At 53.7% G+C, this 12,528-nt stretch overlaps 1 protein-coding gene across 2 annotated transcripts in view; it reads right to left on the bottom strand.

Moving 5' to 3' along the window:
* The window catches only part of SUPT5H (SPT5 homolog, DSIF elongation factor subunit), a 28,167-nt gene extending 15,865 nt beyond the window's left edge, over positions 1 to 12,302 (bottom strand). The window contains exons 1-8 of one of the 2 annotated variants that reach the window (XM_084612689.1): positions 12,145 to 12,302; positions 8,956 to 9,085; positions 7,998 to 8,157; positions 7,167 to 7,232; positions 3,114 to 3,125; positions 2,388 to 2,457; positions 1,562 to 1,630; positions 809 to 874 (exon numbers count right to left, since the gene is read on the bottom strand). In XM_084612689.1, coding sequence (XP_084468815.1) covers positions 809 to 874; positions 1,562 to 1,630; positions 2,388 to 2,457; positions 3,114 to 3,125; positions 7,167 to 7,232; positions 7,998 to 8,157; positions 8,956 to 9,033 — 521 coding nt within the window. In that variant the 5' untranslated portion in view covers positions 9,034 to 9,085; positions 12,145 to 12,302. The remainder of the gene's footprint in view (positions 1 to 808; positions 875 to 1,561; positions 1,631 to 2,387; positions 2,458 to 3,113; positions 3,126 to 7,166; positions 7,233 to 7,997; positions 8,158 to 8,955; positions 9,086 to 12,144) is intronic. The other variant, XM_084612690.1, reaches the window with a different exon arrangement.
* Positions 12,303 to 12,528: the final 226 nt, after the last annotated feature.

The raw sequence follows: 12,528 nt of genomic DNA, 5'->3' as shown, positions 1-12,528 counted from the left end.
CCCACATGGGTAGTGACACTGTCAGTTTGTTTTCTGTGAGAAGAAGCTAGGTGTGTGGATTCTAGGAAAGATCCTGGATCTCTGGACTGCTTGGACTCTTACAGGGAAGTGCACCAGATGCAAAGCGGGGATCCCCAGAGACAATCTAGGTACCCTGAAAAGACTTTTGGGAAACTGGCAGTTTACTACATCACTGCCACCATTTGGAATTACAAACTGACTCACCTATGCATGTATTTTAACTGCTTTAACCTCTCAGTAACTCATTTCCTTTTCTTAGCTAATAAGCCTTTACTTAGTTCGCTATAGACTTGGCTTCCAGCCTTCTCTTTGGTGTAAGATCTGGAGAACCAGTTGATCTGGGGTAAGTGACTAGTCTCTTGGGACTGGAAGCAACCTAAATGTGATGTGGTTTTTGGTGTAAGAAACCATTTTATCACAATGCCCAGTTTGTCTGTGTCACAAGATAGCCTGGAGAGTCCAAGGGAACTGTCTGTGACTCCATGATCATACTGGGACAGTGTCCAGTTCACATCTGTCACTGGCTCGGTGAAAGCTAATTACAGAACACACCACCAGTTTGCAGTGTCTGCCCTCAGGTAGGCACTCACGGACGTGAGCCACTCCAGGGTGATATCACCTATGCCTCCCACTCTGTCAGGTCCCTCTCCTCCGTGTCCTCTCACCCACCACTCCTGGCCTGATGTCACAGCCCATTCCCTGCTCTACTCTTCATGCGCCCTGGTCTTGGATGACCTTCCATCCCCCCTCCACCAGGTGCACCTTCTCCCGGGCAGAAGGGCCTTACTTGACACCGGGCAGTAACTGCTGCTGCGTGATGTCATCCGAAAGCTCATCAGAGCCGCCGTACACCCTGCAAGGGAAACAGAAGGAGAGATGGGGAGAAATGTCAGGCCCAGCAATGACAGCAGGAGCTGCGAGTTGTGACAGCAGCGATTCCGAGAGGCCAGGGCAGCCGGCCACTCCATGCACACACCAGGGAGGAGGGGAATTATCTGCTCCTGTTCAGAACCAAGCTAGGAGAACAGATGCTCTAGAACCAGCCAGTACTTGGCTACGGTCAGGAGACCAGCCCCTTCCCGCAGAGTCAGACCAGCCGAAGCACTAGCTTGGTCTGTTACACACCAGGGGAATCAGGCAGAGACCTTTGCGGGGCTCATCTCTAAACGCCCTAAAGGAAACGGAGAGGGTCCTGCTGTTTCCCAGGGATCCATAAGGCACTGACAGCCTCTGTCTGCTCCTGCTGTTCGGTCCCTTTCCAGGCCGCAAGGACTGGGGTGGGGGAACAACCTGGCTTCCAGGCACAACTTCACTGTGGAGATCAGGGAATTAAAGGCCTACCTTTCCCATGGGGATAGGAAGAAGGAATCAGAGACCCATGGGGAAGGAGCAGGAGCCAGGTGACCCTGAGGGCTGGGGTGACTGGAGGAGTGTGGGCACACCTAGTTTGGAGGATCTTGGGGGAGGGCATAAGGGAGAGATGACCCCCCCCCACACACACACACACACACACTCTTTGCCCTGGGGGCTGCGCACTCACGTTTCTCCCACGGAGGACTTGGCGTATTTCTTCATGTAATATTCGCCCAGCTCCTCCTCGCGCTGGTCCCTGCGGAGAGACAGCGAAGGAGAAGGCATGAGGGATCGGATTGAACCGACGCAGGCCACAGCCCCGCTGGCAGCGCAGAGACAAGGGGAGCGACTTGGGCTCCTTTCCCCAACCAAGCTCGCAGAGCAAGGAGTCGCCAGGGAGCAACGCTGGTGCTCTGGGATCATGGCCACTGGTTGAGCTGAGGCTGCCCTAGGATAGAGCCAGATCTCCCGCAGCAGAGTGGGTAAAGCCCCCAGGTTACCAGAGCATATGGCACAGGCACCGCTGCCCTCTGCTGGGCACTCTCAGATCTACTTCGGGTTCTTTAGGGCGCCCCTAGTGGACATTCATAGAAATCACAGAATCATAGAAATATCAGGGGTTGGAAGGGACCTCAGGAGGTATCTAGTCCAACCCCCTGCTCAAAAGCAGGACCAATCCCCAATTAAATCATCCCAGCCAGGGCTTTGTCAAGCCTGACCTTAAAAACTTCTAAGGAAGGAGATTCTACCACCTCCCTAGGTAACGCATTCCAGTGTTTCACCACCCTCCTAGTGAAAAAGTTTTTCCTAATATCCAACCTAAACCTCCCCCACTGCAACATTCTTTTCCAGCTCCACCAGAGAGACCCATGTGCTGGGATGTGAAAGTCCCAGGTCCTATTCCCCACCATGCATTTACACTGGACACCAACATGTGCACATCACAGGCCGCAACATCATCCCGCTCTCCGGCTGCCGCATTTCCCCCCACCCCAAGCACAGGATAACATCACCTCCACAGGTTCTGCAGCCTCCGGGCCCCAGAGCGATCCTCGTCCAGAACCACATTATCAATGTTGGAGGCTGCAAGAGACGCAGAGGTTAAATAGCCCCCACACCTAGCACCTCCGGGGGAGGGGAGAGCCCTGGAAACGGTCCGCAACGTGGCCGACCGCCCAAAGGGCGGTCGATCAGCGAAGCAAAGGTGAGGCCTGGGAAGGGACAGGATGGTGGGAAGCAAAATTCAGCCGCACGCAACAGCCGACTCCGCGACAGTTCCCTCGTGGCTGGAGCACGAGTGAGGCAGCAAACGGGGCACTCGCGTTCGGAAGAGGGATCCCGGGATCCTCACTGCGAACGCGCTGGGCTTGACTCGGTTTCCCCACACTTCACCGACCTAGGCAGCACCTCTTCCTCTGCTGCAGAGTCAAGCCACAGCTCGAGCCAGGCCACTACAGGGCAACAGAGCCTCCATGAGGCAGCTTCTGTGACCACAACAGGAGACAGCAAACCCACTGCCCCTTTCCGATTAGCCCCCCCTCCCCCCCAGCCTGCTCTATTGCTGCACCGGCCAGAACAGCAACTGAGCCAAGGGTCGGATACTTTCTCCAGCATCGTTCCTGGGGCCCACCCGGCTGAAAGGAAGCGGAAAAGACAAGGCAGCACCAGGAAGGAGCGGGGCGCGGGGGCGAGGGGGAGGGCTGTGAAGAGGCAGGGGCTGGAATGAAAAACAGGCTTACCTTCAATTTCTTCTGCTCGGGAGGCAGAGGTGGTGGAGGGCGGACAGTATGAGCCAAATAATAGCATCAAAATCAACCACAGGGTGAGTGGGGAACAGAAAACCGGAAGGAACAAAATTAAGATGTGGCACAAACCAAGCAGGTGCGAATGAAATGCACGTAAATAAAAAAACAACCAAACAAACACGAGGGGAAGACGGTGAGAGCGCTGGCAAGGTGGGCAGGCTGCCACGGCAAAGAATTTCAATGTCTCATGGCCTGGGTTATGCGGGAGGTGCTAACACTCAACAATCCCTAGCTCTCATGTAGTCCTTTTCATTGGATCTCAAAGCTCTTCACAAAGCAGTTTGGTTACCCCCATTTTACTGATGGGAAAACCGAGGCACAGAGCAGGGAAGCAATTTGCCCAAGGACACCCAGCAGGCCAGTGGTGGAGCCAGGAATAGAACCCAGGTCTCCTGAGGCCCGGTCCGGGTTCTCTCTCCATTAGGCATGGTCCCGTTCCAACTCTGACATCTGTGGAATGAATTGTTGGCCCTGACCCCCCTGCAACAAGTCAAACCTCATGGCTGTGACAGCTTCAGAGCGGCCGCCTCAGCATTTCGCCACCAGGATCCCCAGGAGGTACCACTGACCCCGACCTGTGCCCCATGACCCGAGTGCTGCCGGCGACGTGCGGCCCTGCTTGCCGGCCTGACGCTGGCAAATCAATGGGAGCATTCGGCTCACTAGGTAGGCAAACAACCCGTAATCAATACCATCACCAAACAGGGACCAGCTAGAGCTCGGCATGTCTGCCCTGGGTGGGACCCCCACCCTGGGGTGCCTCTTTGAATCCAGACTGGAGCAGCAGAGATAGGGAGTCACTATCGGGCCACCCTTGTTTGGTGAAATGGGACTTAGGGCCTCACGCTAATCCCCAGGGGACGGGCACCCACCTCAATCGTCCCTCTTGTAGCTTTTCTCCTTGTTGGCAGCCTCATCAGACAGGCCAAGCCCTGGACCCTACTCCCCCGCACTAGAGGGATCCCTGCATGGCCAGGTCGAGACACATTGACAGGAGGTGGGGTCCAGGGGCAAGCCTGTTCTGTAGCTAGAGACCCCAGGGCTGTCGCATCAGGCGTCTTTCACTAGCAGCAGGCACCCTTCAACTGGAATCCCCTCCGCCCCCAAGGAAAAGCCTCGTCCTGGAGACGCCACCTGAACCAGTCCAGCCCCAGAGAGCCGAGGCAGACAAGCAGACCCCACACTGTTCCCACAGGGGGAGGAAACAACTGACTGATCCAGATAGCAGAACCCTTTCACTCCCAAGAGGCTTTTACGACTATTCTGTCTGAAAAACAAGGGCGTCAGATAAGGAGACTGTGGGGAGATGAAGGAAATATAGCCCTAATTGGCATCACATAGATAAGACCTTAAACACCCAGATACACACAGCTCTCCCCATGCTATGGATTCTAGCAGGTAAACTAGTACTGCAGCAAAATACTGTTTCATTCAGCAAAAAAACATATCTAGAAAGGCACTAAACTAGTTCAAAATTTGGCAAGCTTGTTTTTGGTAGACATTTGGCCAGTTTTCGAAAATTCTCCTGAATGTCTTTTATCCACACACCTTCCTGAAGTCTTCTGGGTTTGGAACATTTGGGACAGAAATTTTCAATGCGGGGGGGGGGGGGGAACCAATCTGTTGGTCAGTCTGCTCAGTGGCTTTTCGAGTGATCAGTTCTGACTGGTCAACTTAATCACATCCAGTGGGTTATGTCTCCAGAGATATGGGGCAGGGGATTTTTTTGCTGAGAGTTCATATGCCAAAAACAAACTATTTTACTGAAATTTCCACTGGAAAAAACATTGGATCATCACAAAAGACACTTTGTAATTTGCCAAACTTTCCATAAGAACGGCCAGACTGGGTCAGACCAAAGGTCCATTAAGCCCAGTGTCCTGTCTTCCGACAGTGGCCAGTGCCAGGTGCTCCAGAGGGAATGAACAGGACAGGGAATCATCAAGTGATCCATCCCCTGTTGCCCATTCCCAGCTTCTGGCAAAACTTCCATATTGAGACCAGAAAAAGTTGTGGAGCAACATTCTACTTTGAAGAGGGACTTTAAAAAAAGGAAGAAAGAAAACCCAACTAAAGCAAACTCAGCATCTGAGAGAATCCCCTGTCACTCCATGCTCACTCCATGGTTACTCATGCTGCCAGGCCCAGACAGTCACACTAAGATCAGCCAAACTTCTTAACTTGTGCACTATTATGAATTGTGTGTATTGCCATAATGCCTCGGAGCCTCAGTCACAGACGAGAAATCCTGGCTGCTATAGGTTTTTATTTCTATTAGGCATATTATGGTAGAGTTTAGGAGCCCTCATCATAGCCCAGGACCCCATTGAGCCAGGTGCTGTACAGAAAACAATAAGATGGTGCCTGACCCGAAGATAAAAATTCTGTCCTCAGTTCCACTTCTGCAACCCCACTGGCTGCTGCGGAATTCGGCTCCATGATCACAGCTCAGTTATCAATCGTTTTGATGATACGTGAGCCAGACTAGAAACCAGCTCCCTCTCTCGGAGCTGTGCTGGTTTCTCCAGAGCGAGCAGGGGCAAGCAGTAGCCAGAATTTATTTTTGTCCCTAAATTTAGCAGAGAGGATTCTCATCGCACAGGGAGCAGATGTAGGGAGCTGCCACTTTTCTGATAAATCTACACCTACAACTGGGCGAGAGCCCGACGGCGTCTCAGGGCTATATTTATGGGACGTCACTAGGGGGAACACTTCTTCTGGGACCTGCTGAGGCTGCTACTGCAGTGGTACCTTCTACGCAAAGCCCCCATTCTTCTGCCTAAACATGAGTACAACTTTGGGAAGTGAATCTAAAAGGCAAATTAGGCAGCATATTGCCGGCTCTCCTCTCCCTCAGCTTAACCTCAGGGGAGTCGTGAGCTGGGCTTGATCATGGAGCTAATTGAGAGAGCCGAAACCCATATAGTGTCACATTTCTATGGATCGAGTATCGTCAGTGCGCAGGACAAAGGAAGATTAGAGTCCCTGCTGTTTTAGGTGAGGGGAAACTGAGGCACAGGGAGGGGAAGTGACTTCCTAACATAGCAACTCAGCAACAGAGCTGAGAATAGAACCCAGAAGTCCTGCTCCCAGCTCCTCTGTGTACACCCCTCCCGGAGCTAGGGCTAGCTGACTCCATAACCTGGGTGTCCTGACTCCATAACCACTAGACCACCCTGCCTTTTGGAAAGGCAGCAGAGAGGGAAGATTTCCCCTCTGATGGGGAGGGGCTTTGTCAGGAGCCAGGCAGCAGAGCAGCCTTTAAGTGACAGATAAAAAGCTGGAGCTTCCCAGCTGCGATGGGATTTGAAGGCTCCTCTCCCGCCGGCTGCAGTGAGTGGTTTACAGGGCTCTGCGTGCCAGCATTCCTGCCTCCCTCCGTACGGGCCCCGCAGCTCTTCCTCAGCAAAAGAAAAACCAGAAGGAGTAAAAGTATGTTCTCCACCGTTGGCTGATGGGGAGGAGCATGCACAGGAGTGAAACGATAAGGAGCAAAGCAATGTCAGAACTCACCACATGGCACTGGGGTTGGGAGACACGGACAGGATGTTCTGCGACACCCCATCCCCAAAGCTCCCTGCATCAGGGTCTGGTCATTCTCATCCCACAGGGCTTGCAATCCAGCTGGAGGGGGGGCAGGTCCCTGGCTAAACGGTAGCCACTCACCGCTCCCCATGGGAAACATGAGCATTACCCTCAGCTAGTAAATGGAGAGATTCTGGCTGCTAAATCCATGCAGGAGTGGCTGCAAAGAAATGCTCAGCCAGGGAACCGAGGAACATCACACCTAGAATGTCTATACTAGAGAGTCCTGTTAACACCCCATTCTGCCTCACACCAGGGAGGCTAAAGAGCAGACCCCTATTTCGCCCAGCTCAGAGCAATATTGCCCCAGAGCTAGCTGAAAAGGAGGGAAATGCCCCGGGGTTGTGCCGAACCCCCAGCCGATCCTCCCAAGGAGTGGGATACGAGAGGGCAGAGCCATACCTTTCTCCAGAATGTCCTCCGCGCCGTCTTCCCACTGGTCCTCGTCTTCATATTCATCGTCCACATCTGCAGGAAAGGGAGAGCAGGGGAGACTTGCTCAGTTAAGTGGGCTCCAGGAACCAGCTGGCCAGAGATGCTGCCATGGGAAGGGATGGCCCAGAAGCTGCCTGAAGGAAACTGAAGCCGCTCTGTGATCACTGGCCCAACGCATAGGAAGGCAAAGAGAAATCGGACCAAAATTCCTGAAGCCCTCAGCCTCGGGGGAATCCCTGTGGGCTATGCACAGGCAGACAAGAGATCCAGTCAACAGCAGCCATGCCCGGGGGAACAGCATTCAGCTGACAGGTCTGGAACTTCTCTAACTCCTAAGGGGCCTCACAGAAGATATGGGGAAGGTATCTATACAGCTGCTCTTAATTAAGACTTGCTTAGTCCTTCACTAGCCCCACTCACACCAGGGTATCTGAGCACTTTGCACACAGAGAGCCTCCTAACCAATTACCACCTGACATGCTTTCCTAGGGGATAGGAAAGTATTTTATGCCCATTTTAAAGCAGGAGAAACCGAGGCACAGAGAAGGAAACTGATTTGAGCCCAAGGTCACCCCACAATTGAACAGAAGGGCTAGGAATAAGGGGTCCTGATCCTCCATTCCCCTGCTCTAATGTCGAGACCCAACTCCCCTCCCAGAGCCAGGAATAGACCGCAGAAGTCCTGACTCCCAGCTCCCTCTATTCCTACCAATTACACCGCACACGGGGCAGCTGCCCCACCATCAGCATCCCTGGGGGCCTCAGTGTAACACACACAGAGCCCTTGAAGTTCCTTACCGGCTTCATCCAAGATGAACCCTCCATGTCTGGGCTTCTTTGGCGGCCGATCATCATCGTCCTCCTCTTCCTCCTCATCGTAGTCTTCTTCCTCCTCTTCTTCCTCTTCTTCAGCCTCCTCCTTCTCGCTGCCCGCAACGCTGACATGCTCCTCCTCTGCCTGGGCGTTGCAGAGGGAAGCTGACCAGTTACAGAGCCCATGCCAGCCCTGGACTCACTGGCTGGATCTCCCAGGAACAGGTCCATCCCCAGAGCTTTCCCCATGAGAATCAGCATGCAGGGCCCGGGAGGAAGTGGAGGGACGGTAAGGGTGAGCCTTGCTTCCCCCCTCCCTTGCAATCTGCCTCCCCCAACCATGGAGTTGGCACCCCCAGAGCAGAGTTTAGTCTCCAGGGTCTATTCAGTCTGTGACCTCTCTGCCAAGAACGGCCATGAGAAGGACAATTGGGCAGGTGATTTGCAACATGGACACCTGTTCTCCTGGACTGACATGCGTCAAACTCACTTCCAACAGGCCACTGGCCAGATGGCAGTTTACTTCTGTTACCAAAAGGGGTCAGATCGGAACTGGTGAGCTGTGGCTCCTGGAGAGCGCTTCACCTGTGGATCTCAAAGTGCTTTAAAAAAAAAGGGTAGAGAAGTATCATTTTCCTCCTTTCACGTAGGGGGAAACTGTGGCACAGAGAGGCAATGACTTGCCTCAAGTCACACAACATAGCTAGGAATAAAACCCAGGTGTCCTGACTCCTGGTGCAGCGTCCTAGCCAAGTTCCAGTCCCCTGAGCCATTCAGTCCCTACCCTGCTTCTTAGGTTTTTAGTGTTTTTTTTTTTTTTTTTTAAATGACAGACTAGAGTAACATTTGGGACATGCTACATTTCAAGTGGGTATAAACACCAACCCCTTCCCCCCAAAACACATTCCTTTAGGCAGTGACCACATCTCTCTGTCAGCCTCACCTCGTTTTCTACCTCCTCCACCTCGCTGCTCCGCTCACTCTCATCCTCGGAGAAGTTGCTGTCTTCGCTATCCGACATCTTCGCGGGGCTCCTGGGTTCGAAGGGGATGGAATTTCCTCCTGAGAAATACCTACAAGAAAAGGGGATGCTCTCAAAGAAGGGATCTAAATGGACTTCATCCTTCCTTCTGCACCTTCCGTCCAAAAATCTCAGAGCTCTGCAAGGCACCTATTAGTCCTGTTTTATAGATAGGCAAACTAAAGCACATTCAGGTTAAAGTGATTTACTCTAGATCTACCAGCTGATGGAGATTTTACAAACACTCACACTGGAGTATCCAAGCCCCTTACAAATATCAATGGACTTGTCCTCCCAACACCCCAAGGAGGTAGGGAAATATCATCATCCCCCTTTTACAGATGGGGGACTGAGGCACAGAGCAACCTTGGGCAGCTAGAGAGAAACACAGGGTCTGTATGTCCAGAAACACCCCTTCTTTATTCATCAGATCTAAGTCCTGTGCCTCATGGTAGCTGAAACACGATCAAAAAGAAGCATCTGCCAAATGCTATAGACACTTATTCTGTCAACTGAGCCATGAGAGTGAATTAAAATTCACTGAGTAACTATTATATGTATTACAGCAACTCCCCGGAGTCCCTAGCAGGACGCCATTGTGCCAGATCAGGGGTAGCCAACCTGTGGCTCCGAAGTCACATGCGGCTCTTCAGAAGTTAAAATGCGACTCCTTGTCTAGGTACCGACTCCGGGGATGCAGCTACAGGTGCCATCTTTCCAAGGTGCCGGGGGGTGCTCACTGCTCAACCCCTGGCTCTGCCACAGGCCCTGCCTCCACTCCACCCCTTCCTGCCCCCTCCCCTGAGCCTGCCATGCCCTCACTCCTCCCCCCCAGAGCCTCCTGCACTCCATGAAACAGCTGATCGGGAGCTGCAGGGAGGGAGGGGGAGGTGCTGATCGGGGGAGCTGCTGGTGGGCGGGAGGCGCTGGGAGCTGATGGGGGGCTGCTGACGTATTACTGTGGCTCTTTGGCCATGTAAATTCTGGCTCCTTCTCACGCTCAGGTTGGCCACCCATGCCAGATGCTGTACATATTAATGGCTATTAGGTGTATTATGGTAACATCTAGGCACGCCTTGTCACAGACCAGGACCCCATTACATGTCGTGATCCTGCAAGTTGCTCCACGCATGTAGGCCCAAGCCCACAAGGCAAAGCTTTCAGATCAGGGCCTACATTAAGGCATCCGCAAGAAGGACTGCAGCAGGGAATGGTGGAGGAAAATTGAGGGTGACAGCGGTGAAAACACGTAGTCGAACATACCGTGTCACATGTTTAAAAGAGCCCAAATACTTTACATACCAATATATGAGCTATATACATGAATCCCTTCACTTGCCAGTGACATACAGCAATGTGAGATACGCAACACAACCGCTGGAGCCACATAACACTTTAAGGCAGGAAGCGAAGAACAGCACTACAGCCAGTTGAAACCACCAGGTTCGTTGGTTTGTTTTTTAAAGGAGGCAGAAAATGACTACACAAGAAATGGACAACACGCCAGCTATGAGGAGTGTTGGGGTATGGCTGCAGTAGATAAGAAAATGGAAAGGAGAAAAATGATATGAAGATGGATAGAGTCAGATGAACTGGAAGAAAAAAGGGACATACAGGTGGGAGATGGGGCAAGATTGCAGACAACTTTAAACTATGGGAATTTTAATTTATGTTCTTTTATTTGACTGTATTTCCCTGACAGATATTCTACAGGATTTAGGAGGAAAGGGATTAAATGGTTCTGTTAGAATTATTTCACTACGCAACACAGAATACGCAATTAGAGAAAGAGTTAGAACAACCCAAAATATACTTGAACGCACACACAAGACCCTCCTGCAGATTGACCAGAGTAGCGCCAAGAACCCCTTGCTTGACAACATTTTCTAGCGATGGCAGATGGACCCCAGCACAAACAGCAGGGGTTTCACATTTCCTGCCACAGGAAGGAGGTGGCCCAAAGATAGCCAGGAATCATCTTACTTGCCTGCCCTAAAATTCCAAGGCTGGATGTGCACATGGAAGGGGAAAGCACCACTTTAAAATCTCCCAGTCAAGGACTAAAACTATGGATCTCAGGGAATCCTGAACAGGCCATATTCTAAATTACAGCCTCAAATGTCCTGTAACCTGATGGGAGCTAGAGGACCATTGGGTGAGGAAGTGGGTCTTCCCAGCTCCCCCCGGATAGCAGCTTCCCAAGAGCAGGATTACCAGGTGCTGAAGTCCGAATTCTGAAACTCGCCTCCCTCCATGTACTTGGAGAGCAACCATTAGGGATTCCCCAAGCCCAAAATATGAATCCTCTCCCACAACAGTAAGCCCAGCTCCCCCAGATCTGGGATCAGATAGCGCAGGTCAGAGGGACCCACTCATCTGAGTCTTTTCAAGTCAAAGACCAAGGGCGGTGCGTGGGGGAAGGCCGGAGTCAGAGATCAAAGTCAGCGCTTGCTGGAATTAAAATCTGAATTGCCTAGGTCAGAAGCAACAGCCCACAAGTCAGCATGTGTATGTGGGGGTCAGAGGTTTCAGGTCAAGGTGGGAGGGCTAGGGTCAGAGGTCACAGGTCGGTAAGCGCATGCCAGTGTGGGGATGCTGTGGTCGTGGTCACGGTCAGGATGGGAGAACACAGGTCAGAGATCACAAGTCAGAGAGCGCATGTAAGGGTAGGGTGAAGTCAGGGGTCACAGCTCAGCAAGTGCACACAAATCAGGGCGGCCTGGGGTCAGAGGTCACAGGTCGGGGAAGAGCTAGGTCACAGGTCGCATGTCAGTGAGGGCACACAAAGGTGGGGGGCTGGGGTCAGAGGTCAGAAGAGGATGATCGGGTCAGAGGTCACAGGTCAGTGGGGGCTGGGGTCAGAGGGCAGCACGGGGGGAATCGGGGTCAGAGGTCACCGGTCACGGGGAGGCCGGGGTCAGAGGTCAGTCTGCAGACAGGACCAATCACCCCGACTCTCCCCCTTGCCCGGCCGGGGTCAGGGCCCCTCACGGCCCCCCCCGGGCCTCAGACGCTCTCGGCCGGGCTCGGCGGCCCGCTCAGGCCCCGGGGCTCTAGGCCGCAGCGAGCGGGGGCCCCGCCCACCCCGCGCCGGGCCCCGCCCTCCCTCACCGGCCTGCGGGCTCCTCGGGCTGCTCCCCGCGGCGGCTCCGCTCCCGGCAGGGCCCAGGCCCAGGCCCGGCTCCGGCCTCCGCAGCCCCCGCTCGCCCCGGCGCGGCTCCAGGCGCCGCCGCCGCCAAAACCTCGCGAGGCCGGCCGGGGAGTCACGTAGGAAACGGCATCGCGTCACGTGGCGCGGGGGGAGGGAGGCGGAAGAGCGGCCCAGTCACGTGAGGGGAGGCGGGCGAGCGTCACGTGCTGGGTGACAAACCGAGGCCTTCCTTCCTCCTCGGCGTACGGGCGTCACGTGACGGGGGAGGACGCACAGGCTTGCTGTACGGTGTCCGGGAGGGGTCAAAAAGGGGGGGTCTTAAAGGGGCAGGCCCCAGAGGGGGT

This window comes from Lepidochelys olivacea (assembly GCF_965140295.1).
Source record: "Lepidochelys olivacea isolate rLepOli2 genome assembly, chromosome: 23".
Classification (NCBI taxonomy): Eukaryota; Metazoa; Chordata; order Testudines; family Cheloniidae; genus Lepidochelys; species Lepidochelys olivacea.
Note: the sequence above shows the minus strand (reverse complement) of the source record. Positions and strands in the feature narration are given on the sequence as shown.